This window comes from Boleophthalmus pectinirostris, unplaced genomic scaffold (genome assembly GCF_026225935.1).
Source record: "Boleophthalmus pectinirostris isolate CB_2022bp ecotype Guang Dong unplaced genomic scaffold, ASM2622593v1 HiC_scaffold_12, whole genome shotgun sequence".
NCBI lineage: Eukaryota > Metazoa > Chordata > Actinopteri > Gobiiformes > Gobiidae > Boleophthalmus > Boleophthalmus pectinirostris.
Genome location: NW_026571018.1, coordinates 9,694,028 through 9,716,542, shown reverse-complemented (window position 1 = coordinate 9,716,542; position 22,515 = coordinate 9,694,028). Strand labels below are relative to the sequence as shown.

Here is a 22,515-nt window from a genome sequence, read left to right as displayed (position 1 = left end):
TGAATATTTTACCATACATATATACACGTAGACCTTCCCCACTTCAAAGTATAAATATGTAATGTTTTCTAATCTCACTTGAGCCTTGATTCTTTCCTCGCGCTGTTCAGAAGTACATTCCTCACCTCCTCTGGACTTTGACTCCAAATCCCTTTAATGGTTTATGTGTGGAGTCTGGCGGCTTACGCGTTTTTAGTCGTTCTCCTGCGAGCGCGTGTGGAAATACAAAGATGGACCTGGCTCAGCGCTAGCCTTGGACCTCCCGACAATGCGCTGCAACGGCAAATCGTGTCTGCGGTATTGACTTATAGCTGCTTTTGTCCAGAATGAGTCAATAGGGTTACCTTCCAAGGATTTTCAGAGCACAGCGAATACTGATTCAACCGCTGTGAATGTAGAGTTTTTATTTATGGTTTTCGATGTGAAATTTTCTGACAAAGATCGAGCGAAGACTGCAAAAAGGCTCATATTATGCTATTTTCTTATATATCAATGTTCTTTCCTCATCACAAACAGACCTGGAGTAGAGTTTTGTTTCATTCACACTAGGGTTGTGCAAAAATATCAAAATATTGATATTGTTGAATTTGATGATACACAGGGTAGCCGCGGGGTCCTAAAAGTCTTAAAAAGGTCTTAAATTTCATGTTCCTAAATTAAGGTCTTATGTTTGTCCAAGTCTTATTTATTTTTATTTTTTTTACAGATGTCTTAAATTTCATTAGCCTATTTTTTAGGGGTGTGCAAAAATATTGAAATATCGATATATCGTATCGTTTAATGTAATGATACAGTATCGATATCGTGGGCTGCTGTATCGATATATCGCGTATTGAGTATTTTTTGTGTATTTTACTAAACTATTTTGTTACAGCGCTACAGTTTTGTTGTTTGTTTAGTGGAAGGAAACTCATTCACACAGCAAAAAAGTTAGTTAAAATGAAAATTAAGAACATTTGACTTTATCTGAGTCGACTCTACCAATGGAATAAGTGTTTTTCTAAATTCAAGCGACATTCAATTTCATTTCTTATTTTAAGGGTTGTTGTTTTTCTTTTTTTAAGTGTAGCAAGTTGTATTTTCATATTTTAAGAACAAAAAATCGTATTCTGCTGAGATAATTTAACTTGTCAAGTGGAATTTACTCAAATCATGATAAAACTTTCTTAATTCAAGTCATCTTAACTTGGCTAGATTAAATTTTTAGCAGTGCTTGCGACACATTTGACATTTTCAGTTTTGAGGATTAAAATGTTTTTGTTTCATATTCACTTTGCACAAGAAGTGGTTTAACAAAGACTTTTAGTATCACAGCCATGATTTAACCTTTATTTTTACTGAACGGTATTGAATCAATTTGAAATATATCGTATCGAATCATAAGTTCACTGTATCGAAATGTGCATCGTATCGTGGCCTATGTATCGAGGTATGTATCGTATTGGCATCTTCTTGATGATACCCAGCCCTACTATTTTTCTGTATACTCAACCGATCTGCAGTGCGATGTTAAATGGAGGGAGGAAAAAAAACAACAACGTGAAATCACATGAATGAACGTCTAATTTGGAGTCTGCGCAAATAATACTTTGGTTTGTGGCGCCGGCGGCAATGAGTAAACAATCAGCACAGTGGAGGAAAACGTTGGATGGATCGTGGGGAAGCGTAGGTTTAGTCCACAGTGGCTCTTAAATTCTACATGTAGTATCGTAGTTGGTTGGTCATTTATTAGAACTGGATTTGGTGTTTTTCGCCCACATGATGGGTGTAATGTTGGTCTTAATTTTCATTTAAGTGGTCTTAAAAAGGTCTTAAAAAAGTCTTAAATTTGGGGTAGTCAGACCTGGGGAGACCCTGATACAGAATCGATATCGTGGGCTGCTGAGTATTTTTTGGTAGAGCCTGACCGATATGGATTTTGTTGCGGCCGATATGATAGTGATAAAATGGAAGTTAGAGCTGCCGATATGTTTAGTGCTGTAAAAAATCACTGTAAATCTTGAATTGTTTAAAAAAACTTAGGTTTGGCTGTAGTAGATTTTAAATTGGATTTATTTAGGCAACATTTATTGTTATTCTGCCTCTTTCGTCATATTTAAAGACAGTAGGTCGGCCTAAATGAATCTTGCCAATAGCCGATATATTTCCAAGTTCCCATATCGGCTGATAATATTGGTCAACCAATATATTGGCTGGGCCCTATTTTTTGGTGTATTTTACTAAATTATTTTGTTACAGAGCTACAGTTTTGTTGTTTGTTCAGAGGAAGGAAACTCATTGATGTGACACATTTGACATTTTCACTGTTTTGATGATTAAAATGTTTGTGTTTCATTTGAACTTTGCACAAGTGTCACTCAATTAAACTTTACAGAGTGCCTTTCACACAAAAAAAGCAACACAAAGCACTAAAAGTAGTGGTTTAACAAAGACTTAAAGTATCACAGTTATGATTTAGCCTTTATTTTTTTATTGGATCGTGCTGAATCGATTTGCAATATGTTGTATTGAATCGTATCAAATCGAAAGCTCACTGTATCGAGATATATATTGTATTGTTGTCCATGTATCGAGATTTGTATCGTATCAGCAACTTCTTAATGACCCAGTTCTAATTCACACATGTTAACCACACAAACTCTACATATTTACGCTCTTCACGAGTTCTCTGAAATGAAAAACACACTGTTCCACTGTGTTTTTAAACTCCATACACCTTCACTAGAATCTTTAGAGCATCATTAATGAGTAATTTCAGCCCCGGACTTGCCAATATTTACTGAATTAAAGGTAAAAGGTGTTAGCTGTTAACTTATAAACTGCCGTTTCGTGACTAACACGGCTTAAAGTTCACGAGAGTCAAGTTTGTGTAATATAGGACCTTTAATGCTCATTTCGAAACACAATGGTTGGCTTCTGTTCAAGGATACAATTACAGTACTACATAAAAGGTCAATGTGCTCATGGTACTGAAAAAAAATGAACAGAAAGAATATTTTTCTTTTGATTTAAGGCAGTATCCTCCGGCATTCTGACCAGAACTGAAGAAGCAGCTTGGATGAGCTAAATAAACCTATGTCCAGTTTGCAAATTGAATTTTCCTTTGCCATGGATTCTAAGTGGATGACTGAGGGATTTTACACATATTTTGATAATATTGTTTTAATCCTGGTGAGTTCTGGAAGGACACTGCAAAAAGTTAGCCTAATTCCCCAGTCGGTTTCACTTCAGGATTTGTTCGCTCGATGGTAGGCGGGTACTTTTTTAAATTTTACCAATCGCTGCTATTTGGTTGTCACGTATGTAATGTGCCACTAACGGGGCTAACTGGTATATTAAGCTTTTCCCAAATCCCGTAGGAAGAAGGACAATAGCGTCTTTCCCCCTTGATAAAATTCACCAAACATTCTCTTTGTTTCGGTTTTATATCCTCGATCTCGGGAATCGTTGCCCACACAGAATGTATGACTCTTTGCTCTTTGGCTATTGCCGTACTTGCACTTCCAGGGTTTTTGCGAACCGTCTAGTGTATTCCGATTCCTGACCTAGTCACTGGAGAGAAATGAAATTGAGCAGAGGCACTAGGTGACACCAGCCTGGCTAACAAAGGCTGTGTTCAGACTGCAGCCTGAAGTGACCCAAATCAGATTTTTTGGCCTCTATGTGACCTGTATCTGATCTTTTAATGACAGTCTGAACGACACAGATCCAGTTTTTTCAAATGTGACCCAGGCCACTTGGATATGTGGTCCTGAAACTGATACATAGCCGATCTTTTGACAGGTGACTTCAGTCTGAACGGCCAAAGTGCATTCATCCACCTACGTCACTATTCTGCGCTGAAGTAGGCGAAAATTGTTAATGAACTCTGTGTCACTGAAGCGAAACACATCGCCACTCACCACTCTTGCTACATCCACACGTTCCTTTCAACGGACGTTGCTGCCGCTGCCCACAAAACACCACGGCCAAAAACCTCGTCCTTTTCCTTCTCCATCTCCTCTTTAAAACAAGTAAGTTGTTCATGTTCTGGCTCAGGTACGAGAAGAACTTTAAAATCTCCAGGTGCTCAATGCTCGCGTCCATGTTTGGACAACTTCCGTAAACACAGAGCACGCTCGCTGCGGTTGACGTTGTCGTGTCTCCAGTGCGCATGCAGGACACTTTCGGGCCGTTTAATGTTCACACTGGAGATCACAAGTCGCATTTAATTGGAAATGTGAACGACCTCGCAAAAACATCGGATTTCACAAAAAAATCGGAATTGAGCATTAAGCCCTGCAGTCTGAAAGTAGCCGAAAAGTCATAATTAAGCCTCAAATTAACAATAAACACTAGAATTTGTATTAAGTAGCTCTGTCATAAAGTGGTAGTCTTCAAGTAAACAGCTGCCTTTCTACCTTTTTTTCATAAAGTTTAGCGATTCTGGGGCTGAAATCATCCAGCTGATTCTAGTGAAGGTTTATGGAGTTTAAAAACACACTGAAGCCCTTCCTTTTTCTTTTTCTTTTTTTTTTTACCACATGACATTACTAGGTGTTTCCAGTTTGAGAGAAGAACGCAGGCTAAATATGAAGAGTATGTGCGTTAAACGTGTAAATGAAACAAAACACAACTCCAGGTCTGTTTGCGATGACGAAAAAGATCAGTCAAACTTTCACGATTCACTCCAAATACAACAGAAACATCTAGAAATGGTTTTGTGCTTTGTGTTTTTGTGTGTTTTAATAATAGGTCTGCCTCAGGTTTCATAGTATAAATAGTTACTGAAAGGAGCCAGGGGAGATTTGCCGCCACAACTATCACGTGAAGGCCACTGTAATTACCATCTTGTTTTTAGGAATGACGTTCGACTACAATCTTTGACCTGAGACACGTCACCTTTGTGGAATTTATTTACTAAAGAAACTTCACCTGTCTTCACCTGTCATCACCTGAGATGGCAGGGAGAACAACAGTTTTATTGTATTAGTACAAGCCCCTGATAACATTTCTGACCCCAAGAAGCTACGAATGAACTTGGATGTGTTTTAAAGGTCCCGTATTACGCAAAACTGACTCTTGTGAGCTCAAAGTGCTCTGTTCCACCTTGTGATCTAATGAAGTGGTAGTTTTCAAGTTAACAGCTCCTTTTACCTTTAGTTCAGTAAAGATTGGAAGTACTCAGGCTGAAATTATCCACATGATTCTAGTGAAAAACACAGTGGAGCACTTCCTGTATTACCACATGACATCATGAGGTGGAACAGAGCGTTTTCATTGTAAGAGAAGAACTAAATATGCAGGATTTGTTTGTTAAACATGTGTGAATGAAACAAAACACAACTCCAGTTCTGTTTGTGATGAGGAAACTGCATTAGAACATATAACTACATATACACATACTACTACTACTACTACTACTACTACTACTACTACTACTACTACTACTACTACTACTATTGCTACTACTACTACTACTATTGCTACTACTACTACTACTACTACTATTGCTACTACTACTACTACTATTGCTACTACTACTATTGACTACTACTACTACTACTACTACTACTACTACTACTACTACTGCTACTACTGCTACTACTATTGCTACTACTACTACTACTACTACTACTACTACTACTACTACTACTACTACTATTGCTACTACTACTACTATTGCTACTACTATTGCTACTACTATTACTACTACTACTACTACTATTGCTACTATTGCTACTACTACTACTACTACAGAAATGTGCTTAAATGTCAGGCTGAACTATTTCTGGAAACCTGCACAACCAGGCTCAAGATTGGACTCTCGCAGTCAATATTACTTATTTATTTATTTATTTGTTTATTTTACCACTTTTTACATATTAAGAAGTTGCCGATCTGATACATACCTCGATACATAGGCCACGATACGATTCGCTGTTCGATACACTGAGCTTTTTGACGATATATATCGATAGCAACCCACGATTTGTACTGTATCAGCATTAGGGGTGTGCAAAAATATTGAAATATCGATATATTGTATATTTTTAATTTGATGATACAGTATCGTTATTGTGGGCTGCTTAATTGATACATCGCCAAGAGTATTTTAAGGTATATTTTGCTACATTATTTTGCGTAAAAACTACAATTGTTTTGCCATTTTCAGTGCTTTTGAGTAAAATGGATGTTTTTCATATTAACTTTGCACAAACTTAGTGGACTTTTAGTATCACAGCCATGATTTAGTCTTTTTTACTGAACCGTATCGAATTGATTTTATAATATATTGTATTGAATTGTACTGAACTGAAAGTACACTGTATTGAAAAACGTATCGTATCGTGGCCTATGTATCAAGGTATGTATTGTATCGACAACTTCTTAATGATATCCAGCCCTAATCAGCACATAAAAAAATACGATATATTTTAAAATTTATTTTTATATGTATATTTTATGTATTATTTGTATTTGTTTATTTTTTATTTTAATTTTTTTTATTATTGTTTTTATTTTTTATTTTTATTTTTATTATAATTGTGTTATTTTTTATATTTACATTTTTTATATTTTGATATTTTTGCACACCACTACTGTAGAAAGATACAGAAGACATTAGCAGTATATGAAGCAATATGTATGGAATTATATAGCAAAAATAACTGTAACTTTTTTGGTTGAGGGTCCATCACCTGCTTGTTTCCATAGAGATGTCACTGCTCTGCCTGGAATGTTCCACAGTATGACTTTAACCAGCTCTAATTACATTTAGTCAATTACAGGTGGTTTTATGGCTCAAAAATACCTAGAAAAACAAGGATTCGGACTGTGAGCGGGGTCGCTTCTCCACAGATCTGACCTGTAACTTGGTCTGGTTTGGTCTCCATGAAGATAGAAATAGAGGTTTAATGCCATACTGTGGAATATTCCAGACAAAACAATAACGGCAGAATAGTTACACAATGCACATTTAAAGAAAGACATGATACAAAATTTTCTTAATACAAAGGAAATGGGCTTGATACTCAATGTTTATTTTGTGGCACTACTTCTGATGTATCAAATCCATTTTAAAACTATCCAAATGTTCAAATGTGTCCCGTTCATGTCATTTATTTTCAGTATCGATAAAGAGTCAACACTAAAACTAGCACCAAAACCAGATACACTTGTAGTCGCCGTGTTAATCTCATAAATTATTTTTCGGCCGTCTGTGGGCGTATATTTGTAGAGTCTGCTCATACAGCGCAGGTACATAAAGACTGATTATGTGAGCGAGCGTCCAGCGTGTTTTCCATGTTCTTATCAGAGTCCTGACATTCCTTTCACCTGACCACACTCGGGCCATAAACTCAAGTATGTACAAGCCCGGTGAAAAGCTGCAGATGAATGACAAATGAACTGAAAATTGAATGGAGGTAATTGGCCACTTCATTACTCGAACTGCTTCACTGCACATTTATTTTACGCAAAAGTAGTTTAAATGGGTCTTTAAGTCGTCAGAGTATCTTAAAATAATAGAGTGATGATGAGAAAAATGGGGTTGTATGTTCAGTAAGAAAGCTGTGGTTTAGACTGGAGAGTGCATGTCCTCGCTGAGTTACTGTGGCAGAGTGGTTATCCTGTCTCCTGTCTTTCAGCGAGTGAGAGGTTGTGGGTTAGACTCCTCAGTTAAGGTTAAAATACACATGATTTGATGCGGCTCAGGCCAGATTGATCAGCCTGGCTCTCGCTGAAAGTGATCGGAAAATCCAGAACATCATGATGATTTTTAAAAGAGAAGAGTCTCAACTAAAATCAAATTAACCACTCGACTAAACACCCGAAGCAAATCTTATTACGCCAGACTGTCGATGTAAATGTCTGTGTTGATCGAATAATGTTTGAAATATAACTAAGCTTGCATCACATGAATCATCGCGTGTTGAGGGACTATTTTCTCATATATCAGTCCGCCGCTGCCAAGCTTTCTATCAGGAAGTACAACTCGCTGCTGTTAATAAATCCTTTAAATGCAAGGTTGGTTTTACTTCTACAATTATTCTATCAACACAGACATTTACATAGACAGTCTGGTGTAATAATAGATTTGCTTCGGGTGTTTTGTGGAGTGGGTAAGACTGTTTTTAGTATCAGGATAACTATGACCATTGACATGCTCTAGTCTAGCACCAGTGACCTCTGCAAATACAAGGACTGGATGGAATATTTTAAAAAGTGTCTCCACACGTCTCCAACACTCTGACTCACTAGGAAACGAGGTCCTATGTCCAAAATTCCAGACTGTCCCTTTAAATCCAGTTTAGAGAAAAGCACAGACATCTTCCCTGTTCACAAATGCTCAAGGCTCTTACCTTCTGCATGTTTTTCACAAACACTGTAGTCTGTATTGACACTGAAATAGACTAAAGTACATCTGTCTTAAACTTTATTGTCCCCACAGGGAAATTTGTCCTCTGCATTTGACCTATCCTTTAGTGCTTCTGGGAGCAGTGAGCAACACAGCGCAGCGCTCGGGGACCCATCTCTGTGATCTTGGGCTCGTCTTGGTCAGGACCATCTCAGCTGGATGGTTTTACATATGGTGCAGGGTTTAGTTTGAGGAAACCCACCCAGACACAGGAAGAACATGCACACTCCACACAGAAAGGGCGAAACTGGGACTGAACCTAAAAGCTTATTAAAGAGATGCAAATGCAAGGAACAGTAAAATAAAAGGGAAAAAATGCATAGCATACTCAGATGGCCGATGTCCAAAAGCTTTTTGTAATTTTTAAATAACATTTTGGCAAAAAAGCCTTCCTCAGATTATTTATTTATTTATTTTTGCTTTTGACCACTGTGGTCCAAAGCAAGAGTGTTTGTATAAGGATGTGCAAAAATATTGAAATATCGATATATCATATAATTTAATGTGATGATACAGTATCGATATCGGGGACTTCTGTATCAATATATATCGCCAAGAGTATTTTTTTGGTATATTTTACTAAATTATTTTGTTACAGCACTGCAGTTTTGCTTCTTGTTCAGAGGAAGGAAAATGTGTTTATTTAAAATTAATTAAATAAATTAATAAATTATAAAATTTGCGACTTATTTGACATTTTCACTTTTTTGATGATTAAAATGTTTGTGTTTAATATTAACTTTGCACAAGAAGTGGTTTAACAAAGACTTTTAGTATCACAGCCATGATTTAGCCTTTATTTTTTATTGAACCGTATCGAATCGATTTGAAGTATGTCATATCGAACCGAAAGGGCACTGTATTGAGATTTGTATCGCATCGTGGCCTGTGTATCGAGGTATGTATCATATCGGCAACTTAACGATACCCATGTTGCCACTCAGCCGCCATGCCATGTTCCTGTCTTTCCTGCATTTATAAACTCAGATTTTATATGAAATGAAAACAAATCAAATATGTTTTTTATTAATCGCCTTGAACATCCACAGTGTCCACTTTTAATCGTTGCCACTAAGTAAAAAAGTCACCCTTATTTCTCCAAAGTCTGAGCTCTCCTTTAAACCTCATGTTTTTACTGACAGCTGTAGTCCTCTTCATTTAAAAAGACCCAAACATGTAATCGACCGTTTGAAAAGACTGAATCTCAGTGCAAATCCTCGCAGTTGCGCAGCCCGAACGGAGGCTGAATGTGACACGTGGCACTCTCGTATTTCGCCCTTGTAGTCATCGTCGTAGTAAAAATCGTGTTATGTTCTGTCATAGTAACCTGTTGATTTGGTCACGTGGCTGCTGCGGACCAATGCGGAGGCTGGTTTTTGGTGCGAGGGGATGTAACGTGAGGTGCTCCGTGTTTCAAGTGAAAACGCGTCCCGTGGATCAGGTGACGGTGCCTGTTTCCCCTCGGTAATCCCATCCTCGGTGTCTCTGTGAGCTGGAGGTGCAGAGGAGCCGCTCAAATGAACCAATGATACGGTGCAGGCATCGGAATGAGGATATAGAAATTTGGTGTCATTGCGATTAACGATTATATCACGATAATTATGAAAGCTGCTGATGGTTTAAAAATGTCACCGATATGAATAATGAGCTTTTGAATATTATTAATAGGTTCCATATTTAAACAACTGTTGGTGAAAGTGAAAACAATCATGATCTAGATGGAAAAGTGTGAGCTTCTGTGCCCAAATAATTCCCCTTGTGGATCAGAAAAGTTTGTCTAAAGGCCGCCACACACTGCAGGAGAATTTGTCAGATTTTGGCTGCGATTTGCTTCTGAGGGGCGACGCGACTTGGTGTGTTTGTGTGTGATTTTGAAGCCGCTGCGCTCCTCGTTTGTGGTGTCAGTGTGACTCTGAGCTGCTCTGTCAGATCGTAACCACCAAACATCGACAACGCTACGATAACAGCCGATAAAACAGAGCGTCAGAGGCAGAGGAGTGATGAGGCGCAAGATACAAACTCAGGAAATAGTGGAAATAATGATTACTCCTCTCTCGTGAAGTTGTAAATTTGAAGTGCAGCATCTCATCCACATTATCTGTAGAATTTGTCCTTCACAAATAATGACATCCAGTCCACAAAATCATACTATTAATCTAGATTGAGGCATTCTTTGAACGCACATGATGTTTCTATTTCACTTTTTTTTTTTTTTGTATACCTATTTCTATTCCTAATCTGGAACTCTGCTCCAAATTTGCACATAACTGCCGGCCTCAGTGAGCTTTATTTTGTCATATTTTTTTTTGCCGCAACCTGTTTGGTTAAAACATTAAAATCGATCAGATTTTTTCAAATGTGACCCAAGCCACTATGTGCTCCTAAAACAGATACATGTCTGATCTTTTGACATGCAACTTCAGTCTGAACGGCCAGGTCACATTCATCCCACCTACACGTCAGGTTTGGAGTCTCGTCAATGGAGGGAAAGCGAGGTTATCGAGTTTTAATATTTGGGAGGATCGCTGTAGTCAGGCCAACTTGGAGGGGTCTTATCGGAACCGGGCGGTTTTTGAAATTATTGCCAAAGAAATGTCCGAGCGCGGCTACAGGCATTCTGCTCCAATGTCAACAAAAAATAAAGAGCCTGCAAGACATACTAGGAGGCTCAAACAAACGAAGCGGCCGTGGACGTTTTACAAAGAACCGGACCGTATTTTAGGAGAGACGCCCAGCATTTAGGTGTGTGATGTCGTCGTGTCGTCCAATGCACATGTGACACTTTTGGGGCGTTTAAAGTTCACACTGGAGATCACATACAATTCGCATTTAATTGGAAATGTGAACGACCTCACAAAAAAAAAAACGGATTTCTCAAAAAAAAATCCAAATTGAGCATTAAGCCCTGCAGATACACACTCAAATTGGTTTAATAGTTTCATCAAAATGACAGATTGACACAGAATTTATGTTTCTCAGTTTCATGGAAACAAAAAAACATTACATACTGCACCTTTTCTTCATTGATATTTCATCAAATTCGTCACTTTTTGTATTATATTGTAGAACTCTCGATGTCCAGCGTGTGTCTATATTTATCCTGACACTTAAGGGGCTCTCAGGGCTTCCATTATTCAAAAGATTCAATCCAGTTTCTCCCTGAAGCAACTGTCACACATCAGCGAAGAGGAGAGGCTCTGCTTAAACCTCTTCAGAATAGAGTTTCTTTTTAGTGTTTTGCATTGTTACACTTTGTTCATATTTAATTTGGTGAAGTGACTGCTGATACGCACAATCCCGCGCCATCTCCAGGTACAAGTTCAGAACGTCAAGATGAACCGTTCTGGAAGATCTGCACGGAGATGATGCTGCTTTTTAGGGACGCACTCGTATAAAATTTTCCAAAACAGATAAGAATGCAGCATTTTGAGCGTGTGCTGATACTGATACCAGACATTCCTTTGAGCTTTGAGTGCCTTCGAAGGTAGAAAGCTGGAACAAAAATATGACCGTTTACCATTTATACTTTAAGTTCTCAAATAGGGTTGTGTAAAAATGTCAAAATATCACCATATCGTATCTAGGGATGTAACAATAACCGAAATATCGTGATATTCGGTTGATATCGTCAAAGTACTCACAATAATATCGCGGACCATCACAATATATCGAAAGTATCTTTGCTTAAATTAAGAGTTATGGTGCAGCAATAGCTAAAAGAGAACTACATAGACCATGATTGCTCCATTTCAGTGCAGACTATATGAAGAAATAACAGTTCTAAACACTTTTAAGTCTTAATTCTTTGGATTAAGTCTTGTCAAGGCATTTTAAGAGGAAAAAGTATCATATTAACAGTTTTATTAGCCTCCACAAAATATCACAATAAATATCGTACCGTGAGATGTATATCGTGAAAATATCTTACCGCGAGATTTGGATATTGTTACATCACCAATCGTGAACCTCCCCACCATATCGCAGTAAATATCGTACCATGAAGTTCATACCGTGAGACTTTGATATCGCTACACTCCTAATCGATATCGTGGGCTTCTGTATCGATATATCACCAAGAGTATTGTTTTGTATATTTTGCTAAATTATTTTGTTACAGCGCTACAGTTTTGTTGCTTTTTTAGCTGAAGGAAACTTGTTTATGCGACACATTTGACATTTTCACTGTTTTGATGATTAAAATGTTTGTGTTTCATATGAACTTTGCTGAAGAAGTGGTTTAACAAAGACTTTTAGTATCACAGCCATCATTTAGCCTTTATTTTTTATTGAACCGTATCGAATCATTTTGAAATATATCGTATCGAATCGAAAGCTCACTGTATTGAGATATGTATCGTATCTAGGTATGTATCAATAGCGTATCGTGGTATACAAGCAGCAAAGAACAATACAAAAAGCATAAAAATGGCAAACAAAATGGACATTGATGCAAACAATTCAATTAATTATAATAAATAAAATGAAATAAGGAATAAAATCAAGCCAAAAACAGTTAAAGAAAAGCCAAATGATAAAAATGGGTTTTTATCAAGTGATTAAAAAAATTATCCTGAAACAATTTTCTCTAAAACTTTGGATAAAAATAGAAGCTTTGAAATTGGTCTAAAGTTATTAAAATCAGAGATGCTAAAATTAGGTTTCTTTAAAAGTGACTTGACCACAGCAAGGCCTTCTGACAGAGAGACTGGTTGACAATAGATAAAATACTGGGTCCAGTCACATTAAAAACCTCTTTGATAAATTTGGTGGGTTTGACATCCAGACTGCATGTGCTCGCTTTCACGTGGGATAAAACATCAGCTAAGGAAGAAAGAGATAAAGGAATAAAATTACTAAAACCCAGCACCACTCAGCCATGTTAACATGCTACTATCGTAAACATTGGTGGTTTCTAGATTCGAGAAAACCCAGCAATTGGCACTTAGGAGTAATACGTGTTTTTTATCGTTCTTGTGACAGGCTTTAAAGTGATAAAGTCTGAGCTTAATGTGCAGAGATGTTACTGTGCACTCTTTGTGGTCAGCTCCTCGAGAGGAGAGCCATAAGATGCGGTGAAGTAAAGTGGTATTGGTTCTTGGTATCTGCACCACATCGTTGAGGACAGTACAAGTACAAGCCCCGAGTATCAAGCTGATGCCCAATACTGGTACTACAAAATGAAAAAAAGTGTTTTAGGTCATGTAGTTTTACGGAAAATTGACTCTTTTGAGCTTTTAAGTCGTGTTATAATGCTGTTACCTCCTTTAAAACATACCTGGAGTTGTGTTTTTTTCATTCACGTGTGTTTGAGTAACCCTTTATTATTAGTCTGTCTATATCTCCAAAGCTCAAAATGCTCAGTGCCAACTTGTGATGTCACGAAGCGGCAGTTTTCAAGTTAACAGCCACGTTTTACTTTTAGTTCAAGAGAAATCGGCAGTTCCAGGTCTGAAATTATCCAGATGATTCTAGTGAAAATGTGTGGAGTGTAAAAACCCAGTGGAGCACTTCCTGTCTCACCGCATGACATCACAAGGTGGAACAGAGAAAAGAGAGAGAAGCCTAAATATGCAGGGTTTGTGCGTTAAACACGTGTGGATGAAACAAAACCCCAGACGTGTTTTTGACAAGGAAACAACATAATAACATAGATCAGAAAACAGTGTAAGGCGGTGAAATTTCAGCTCCTGGAATGCTGTTGTTGTGTCCTTGGGCAAGACACTTAATCCACGTCTCCTGGGGTCTGTGTACACTGGGGTATGAGTGTGCGTGTGAATGGGTGAGCGGTTCCTTGATGTAAAGCGTTTTGAGAGCCTTTACGGTGGAAAAGAGCAGAATAAAAATTTGACTATTTACCATCATTACAAAAGTTTATAAAGATAATGTACAGTATATTGGGGAATTTAACATAATTTCTAATTAAAATCATTGTTCATTTGTACATTTTTTTTCTGTATTCAGATGTGTTTATCTCCTGTGTCTTGGTCCAAACCAATTTTTTCCCCATGGGGCCACATGAGAAACAGAAAATATTGTAAAGGGTCGGGCCAAAATGCTTAACTCATTTCCACGTAAAATTAAATTGTATTTCCAGAGGTATTTCTTAGGATTTCATCACGGTATGAACCTCACTTATTTATTTATCGTGGGGAGGCTCACTCCAAATCTCTCAGTACAATATTTTCACAATACACATCTCACGGTACGATATTTATTGCGATATTTTGTAAAGGCTAACAAAACTGTAAATACACAACTTTTTCCTCTTAAAATGCCATGACAAGACTTAATCCAAAGAACTAAGACTTAAAAGTGCTTTGAACTGTTATTGCTTCATGTAGTTTACACTGAAATGGAGCAAAGAATCATGGTCTATGTAGTTCCCTCTGTCTTTTGCTGCAGCATAACTCTTAATTTAAGCAAAGAGACTTGTAATTCCATATATTGTGATGGTCCATGATATTATTGTGAGAACTTTGACGATACGATATCACGATATTTTGGTTATTATTACATCCCTAGTATTTCTTTAAAAAAGCAGTAAATAACATTGTTTTGACGAGATGGTAAGAGTTTATGTTATGACTCAGCAATGAAAAAGTGAGGTTTAAAAACACATCTAAAATAAAAGCAATGCAGCTTTAGTCCGTGCATGAGGTAAAATGATAAAAAATATGTTTATTTTGTAATTCCAAATTAGCTTAAAGGGTCCAGTCAGAGTCAACCAAAGGACCGTATGTGACCCAGGAGCTGTACAATGCCCAGGTCTGCCTTAGACTGTATATATACACCAGGAGTCTCCCACCAGTTGCTCTCCACCCACTTCCAAGTAGCTCGCCAAGGGATTTCTTATACGTATTGTGTTGAGTAAAGTAAAATTAGATTAATTAAATGCCTTTTACTATTGTACATGTGTTATTTTGATGCCCAACTTTGTGAACTAATACAATGATAATGGTTTATATTTTATAGATATCTAACTTAGGGTGATCAGACTATCAAAAAAAAAAAAAAACTGGGACACCCTCGGTTTGTTGGTGGTTGGTAATAATTAAATTGTGAATCTAGTGTGTAATTCAGAAAAACGTTTCCTACACTGGACCCATTGACATTGGCCTCTCTTTTCTTTTTTACTGTTACCAGGGGTCAGATTGGGCAAAAATAGGGGCAACTGGGACATTTCTTGTATAAAACTGGGACAAATCAGTGGTTTTGGATAAATCTGATGGGACAGGGGACACAAGGCTCAAAACTGGGGCCGGGCAAACTAATCTAACTGTACCTCATCTAAGGTTTGCTGAGGCTCTTTTACATTCTAAATTTCTTGTGACCGCTAAAACTATTAGATCTCTGGCATTTTTGTTTTGTAAAGGTCGCTCACCGGAGGAAAAAGGTTGGAAACCCCAGATATAGATGGTGAGCCTCGTCATTTTGGTCTTAAAACGTTCGTATTAACCCTCTCTACGTGATCCTAGTGTTTTTATTTTTGCTATTTTGCCCGTAAATTAACTCCGATTCAGCTCCAAATTCGCGGGTCGTGAGCTTCATTTGACTGGAGCTGAGCGCTGTGGGTGGTGACGTCACTCTCTCTCTTTAGTCGTCTTCTTTACAGAGTCTGCGGTCTAAACGTGGGCCATCGCCGCCCCGCCCTCCCTCCCTCCCTCCCTCCGCTCGGCCCACAGCGGAGCACCGTCCTGGGCTCGTCTCCTCTCCCTGTTGCCCCAGAAACCTCCGGGCTGTGTCAGAGCGGCTTTGGAATGCCCGGGACACTCTGCTCCTATTGTCATGGCTCTCGCTCTCTCTCTCTGCTCTCTCTCTCTGCTCTCTCTCTCTGCTCTCTCTCTCTCTCTCTCTCTCTCTCTCTCTCCTCTATCTCTCAGCACTCTCTCTCTTTCTCCTCTCTATTTCACTGCTCTCTCTCTCTCTCTCTCTCTCTCTGCTCTCTCTCCTCTCTCTGAGCGTTCTCTCTCTCTCCTCTCTATCTCTCAGTGCTCTCTCTCTCTCTCTCCTCTGTTTCTCTCAGTGCTCTCTCTCTCTCTCCTCTGTTTCTCTCAGTGCTCTCTCTCCTCTCTATCTCTCAGTGCTCTCTCTCTCTCCTCTGTTTCTCTCAGTGCTCTCTCTCCTCTCTATCTCTCAGCATTCTCTCTCCTCTCTGTCTCTCAGCTCTCTCTCTCGTTCTCTCTATCTCTCAGTGCTCTCTCTCCTCTCTCTGAGCGTGCTCTCTCTGCTCTCTCTCTCTCTCTCAGTGCTCTCTCTGTCCTCTCTATCTCTCAGTGATCTCTCTCTCTCCCTCTATCTCTCAGTGCTCTCTCTCTCTCCTCTCTATCTCTCAGTTCTCTCCCTCTCCTCTTTATATCTCAGCGCTCTCTCTCTCTCTCTCTCCTTTCTGTCTCTCAGCATTCTCTCTCTCTCCTCTCTCTCTATCTCTTGCCTCTCTCTCTCTTTCCCCCTCTCTTTTATTCCCTGTCCTCAGTTGTTACTCTTCTTTCTTTTTCCCTCCCTTCCTCTCTCTCTCTCTCCTCTCTCTCAGTGCCCTCTCTTTCTCTCTCTCTCCCTGTCCTCAGTTATCTTTCTTTTGTTTCTTGCTCTCTCCCTCCCTTCCTCTCTCTCTCTCAGTGCTCTTTCTCCTTGTCCTCAGTTATCTTTCTTTTCTTTCTTGCTTTCTCTCTCTGTGCTTTCTCTCTCTCTTTCTTTCGCTCTCTCCCTGTCCTCAGTTATCTTTCTTTTCTTTCTTGCTCTCTCCCTCCCTTCCTCTCTCTCAGTGCTCTCTCCCTCCCTGTCCTCAGTTATCTTTCTTTTCTTTCTTGCTCTCTCCCTCCCTTCCTCTCTCTCTCAGTGCTCTCTCTCTCCCTGTCCTCAGTTATCTTTCTTTTCTTTCTTGCTCTCTCCCTCTCTGTCATTCCCTGACCTCGGTTATGTTTTTCTTCTTTCTTTCTTGTTCATTCCCTCCCTTCCTCCCGTCCTCTCTCTGTCTCGCTCCTCTGTCCTCAGTCGTCTTTCTCTTCTTCTTCTCTCCCCCCTCTCTCTTTCATTCTCTGCCCTCAGTTGTCTTTCTCTTTTTTTCTTTTCCTCCCTCTCTCTCTTCTTTCTCTCCTCCGCTCCTGCACTTGGACCTGTCATGATAATAAAATAAAGTGTGATATATTTTGCCGTAGAAAACACAGACGGTAAAAGATAACACTGAGACGAACAGATGCCGCTGACAGACCGGGATATTTTTAGAAGAAGATTCACATTATTATGAAATATTTGATACTGTTCTGAATATTCCGCAGTACATACAAACATACATGCTAGGGGTGTGCAAAAATATTGAAATATCAATATATCGTATCGTTTAATGTAATGATACAGTATCGATATCGTGGGCTGCTGTATTGATATATCGCGTATTGAGTATTTTTTGTGTATTTTACTAAACTATTTTGTTACAGCGCTACAGTTTTGTTGTTTGTTTAGTGGAAGGAAAAAAGTTAGTTAAAATGAAAATTAAGAACATTTGACTTTATCTGAGTCGACTCTACCAATGGAATAAGTGTTTTTCTAAATTCAAGCGACATTCAGTTTCATTTCTTATTTTAAGGGTTGTTGTTTTTTTCTTTTTTTAAGTGTAGCAAGTTGTATTTTCATATTTTAAGAACAAAAAATCGTATTCTGCTGAGATAATTTAACTTGTCAAGTGGAATTTACTCAAATCATGATAAAACTTTCTTAATTCAAGTCATCTTAACATGGCTGGATTAAGTTTTTTGCAGTGCATGCGACACATTTGACATTTTCACAGTTTTGAGGATTAAAATGTTTTTGTTTCATATTCACTTTGCGCAAGAAGTGGTTTAACAAAGACTTTTAGTATCACAGCCATGATTTAACCTTTATTTTTATTGAATGGTATCGAATCAATTTGAAATCTGTCGTATCGAATCGTAAGTTCACTGTATCGAAATATGTATCGTATCGTGGCCTTTGTATCGAGGTATGTATCGTATCGGCATCTTCTTAATGATGCCCAGCCCTAATACATGCAGCGGTTACCATGGAGACACAGTGCACACATTAACAAATACTGCCAAAAAAGGTTCAAAATTGATGTAAACAGCACATTTTCAGGAGCCTATGATCAATACGAGCGTTCATGGTTCTGTTTAGGAGTTTTATTTAAATTAAAGTCTAGAAAATCCTCAGACAGAGCAGTACAAAGTTGATGCTAAATATCAGTAATTTCTTTATTGGAAATTTGAATCACTTATAAAAACAGATTAAAATAACGAAAAATAGAGCCTCCATATTATAGTTCCTTTTTCCTTCTTAATTTGCTCATTTTTTTATTTATTTAATATAGATTGGTGTTGAATGAGTTGGGAAAAAAGCAGATTTTTGTTTTTTGTTGTTAATATGTTGTTTTTTAATATAGGATTCTGTGCAAGTTTCCATATTTCATTGCCAAGAACTGACAAAAAGACATAAATATGAAGGCCCCGTCCACACTAGTACGTATTCGAGTCGTTTTCATTGTGGATGCAGTGTTCGTCCACACTAATCTGACTGAAAACGGCTCCGGAGACGGAACGATCTGTTGCCACCAGCTCCCACGAATTCATTTGAGTACAGATCTGATCCGGCACCGTGTGGACGCCTGAAAACGCTGATATGCCGATGTAGGTCTATGCGCTGCGAAGCAATTCACCGTCAAAATGCTAAGAGGCTAGAATATGTGTCCATTCATATATACGGTCTGTGTGTACAACCTGCAGACGTATAATCTCTGCAGAGTTTAACGTGAACCATCTCCAACGCGATAGAAACACAGAACAGACTCACCATCAGCAGAACACCCCTCTGTCACAGAAAGAACACTCATATTCCACTGAGTCGTGTCCTTTAGTCCGACAGAAGCTGAACCGCATCAGCGTTCAATATCGAGCTGTTTTTTGAGCGCTCAGTTTATGCAAATTAGCCATGGGTTTTTAAGTTTTGTTTCTGTAAAACGTAAACATGCTCAAAGCTGTGTGGATAGGGAAGGATTGCGGTCACAGAAACAACGTGTTTGGATGCAGATCTTTTCTGATATGGTGATACGCGGGTTTGTTTCAGTGTAAACAGGGTCTAACTAATATAAGAATCACATTGTGCAGATCTAAACTATAGGATTGTCCAGTTTTATACAGATTAAGATGATTGAGAGACTTAGGTTTTGGAAAAAAATATGGTATTTAAACAGTGCAGCGTTTGTGATTTACTAATTTTGTACATTCATATTGTGATTTTGATTCAATTAAAGGTCCTATATTGCGCAAATTGACTGTTGTGAGCTTTTTGTCACGTTATTATTTTGTTAACTTCCTCAAAAAACTTAACTGGAGTTATGTTTTCATTCACACTTTTCTGTTGTTACTCAATGTGTGTGAACGAAATAAAACACAACTCCAGGTCTGTTTTTGAGAAGGTAACATCTTCATAGTATGGCATTACAACTTTCTATCTTCATGGAAACCAAACCAGACCAAGTTACAGGTCAGATCTGTGGAGTGCACTTTTAAATCATGAGAGTCAATTTTGTGTAAGATAGGAACTTTAACACAAGCGTTACTTACGAATTTCCATCCATTTGAAGCCACATGTTTATAATGTTTCTCTTTTTCAGACACACGAAGCCTCTGACGTTCGCTGACTGTATTGGAGATGAGCTGCCGGTGGGATGGGAGGAGGCGTATGACCCTGTGGTGGGGCCATACTTCGTGGACCACAACACGAGTGAGTCTCCTCTCTGCTCCATCTGACCCTCTGCTCCTCTGCTTCATCTGATCCTCTCCTCTGCTTCATCTGACCTTCTCCTCTGCTTCATCTGACCCTCACCTCTGCATCTTCTGCTCCATTTGACCCTCTCCTCTGCTCCTCTCCTCCTCTGAGCTTCTCCTCTGCGTCTTCTGCTCCATCTGACCTTCTCCTCTGCTCCTCTGCTTCATCTGACCCTTACCTCTGCATCTTCTGCTCCATCTGACCCTCTCCTTTACATCCTCTGCTCCATCTAAACCCTCTCCTCCTCTGTTCTATCTCCTCTGCTCATCGGCTTAATCTGACTCTTTTCTCTGCTTCTCTGCTCCATCTGACCCTCTCCTTTTCATCCTCTGCTCCCTCTGACCCTCTCTTCTTCATCTTCTAACCCTCTTCTCTGTATCTTTCCTCTGCTCCATCAATCTGACCTCTGCTCTGTCTGCTCTCCTGACCTTCTCCTCTGACCCTCTCCTCTTCTCCTCTGCTCCATATGACCCTCTCGTTTTCATCCTCTGCTCCCTCTGACCCTCTCCTCACACAGGTAACACAAATCCATACTGGACCATCCCTAATCTCCAACTCCAATGCTTGTATTTTCAGAGAGCACCCAGCTGGAGGACCCCCGCGCCCAATGGCAGAGGGAGCAGGAGGCGATGCTGAGGGAGTACCTCTCTGTGGCACGAGACGCTCTGAGTGCCCAGAGAGAGATCTACGAAGTGAAGGAGCAGAGACTAAGACTGGCTCAACAAGAATACAGACAACTGAACGAGCAATGGAGAGACAAATCCTCCTCACACACCAGCTGTAAGGAAAAAAACACACTCACACACTCGTATCTATTTAAGATTATTTAAGATACTGAAAATGATCTGATCTTATCTGAGATTTTTTCCATTTTTTTACACCTGGATCGGATAAAAAGTTAAATACTGGTGAGATACAGTTTTTGAGAAGCTGTAGTCACAAAAAACAGTGCTGCAGCAAAAATATTTAATCAAATAAAATCAAAAATGGTGAGAAGAATGTTCAAACTACTTCAATGCACAAAAACGGTTAATGGCTTAAGACACAGGTGTCAAACATGCGGCCCAGGGGCCAGATCCGGCCCTCCAAGACCTTTAATCTGGCCCTCGGCTGATTTTCTACTAAAATATTTTAATTCTATTTTTTATTAAAATCTTGGTAATTTTCTGCGGTGCTTATCATAGCAGCGTCTCCAGCGTCTCTGTGCGTGGCACCTCCCACCAGAGCAGCACAAATGAAGACTTGTTAAACAAGTTCATGTTAAAACATTGTGTTGAAATTGTATTTTTCTTAAAGATTCAGGTTGTTCATAATATTATAATATTTTGTAAAAGAAAGAGTTCATCAATTAAAAAAGATTTCTGTAATAGATTTGCGTTTCTCTGCACAAATATTTGAGCTTATTGTTATTTTTGGGGTTTATATGCCACGAGTTTTCTGATCCGGCCCCTTTGGGATCAGAGTCGGTTGGATATGGCCCCCGGACCAAAATGAGTTTGACACCCCTGGCTTAAGACTTGCAAAATCTAGTCTTAGACAAAAAATGCATTAACTCTTTCCCCCCTGGACGCCTACTAGGAACAACCCATACATATGTTACTAGGGCTACCCATAGAGCATAATTGCATAAAAGAAAACAGACTTCCACGAGTGATTTCAGGGCAATTTTGGTTCATAATCGAGTATAAAGCCCGGATAGTTTGTTCGGATATCGCAGGACTCCATACAGACGCATCAGCGGAATTCTCATCTTCGTAAGATTCACTCTCTGTAAGTCCGTCGCTATCGCTGTTTTCCACTTTATAATCACCCTCATCATCACTTTGAAATCTATAAGTCACTTTCTCTAAACTTATCCATAAAATACGTCCGCTCCTCATTATTTCTAAAACTGTGCGCCGCAGCGCGATCTTTCCATTGCACGTGTTTCGTGTTGTGTTTTTTCCGGATGCTACCATCGTCACTATTTCGATTAACTTCGGAAAAAATCTGCGAAAACATATCCTTGAATCCTAATGGTCAGTCTAGTGTGGGATGTAGTGGCCCCTACCTATCGCAGTCTCTGTTTAAATGTGAAAAACCGAGCCATTTCTAAAGGTCGTCAAATCACGTCTTTAGTGATACAGCGGAGGTGTCAAAAGTCGTCATTAAGGGTACGGGGGGGTCGTCAAATGTCGTCTTCATGGGGGAAAGAGTTAAAATAAAAGTACTTTATAAACATGAACAAAGATGTAATTAAGCATTTATTATGTATTTTACTGTTAACTAGCTTTGAAATATGTGATCCTTAAACTAAAATGTGACCGAAACAACAACAT

The 22,515-nt window shown here is 38.9% G+C and overlaps 1 protein-coding gene across 1 annotated transcript in view; it reads left to right on the top strand.

The window, feature by feature from the left end:
* The window catches only part of wwc1 (WW and C2 domain containing 1), a 95,431-nt gene that overhangs the window by 11,024 nt on the left and 61,892 nt on the right, over positions 1 to 22,515 (top strand). Inside the window, exons 2-3 of the mRNA XM_055148409.1 lie at positions 20,043 to 20,152; positions 20,774 to 20,977. Of these exons, the coding sequence (XP_055004384.1) occupies positions 20,043 to 20,152; positions 20,774 to 20,977 (314 nt within the window). The remainder of the gene's footprint in view (positions 1 to 20,042; positions 20,153 to 20,773; positions 20,978 to 22,515) is intronic.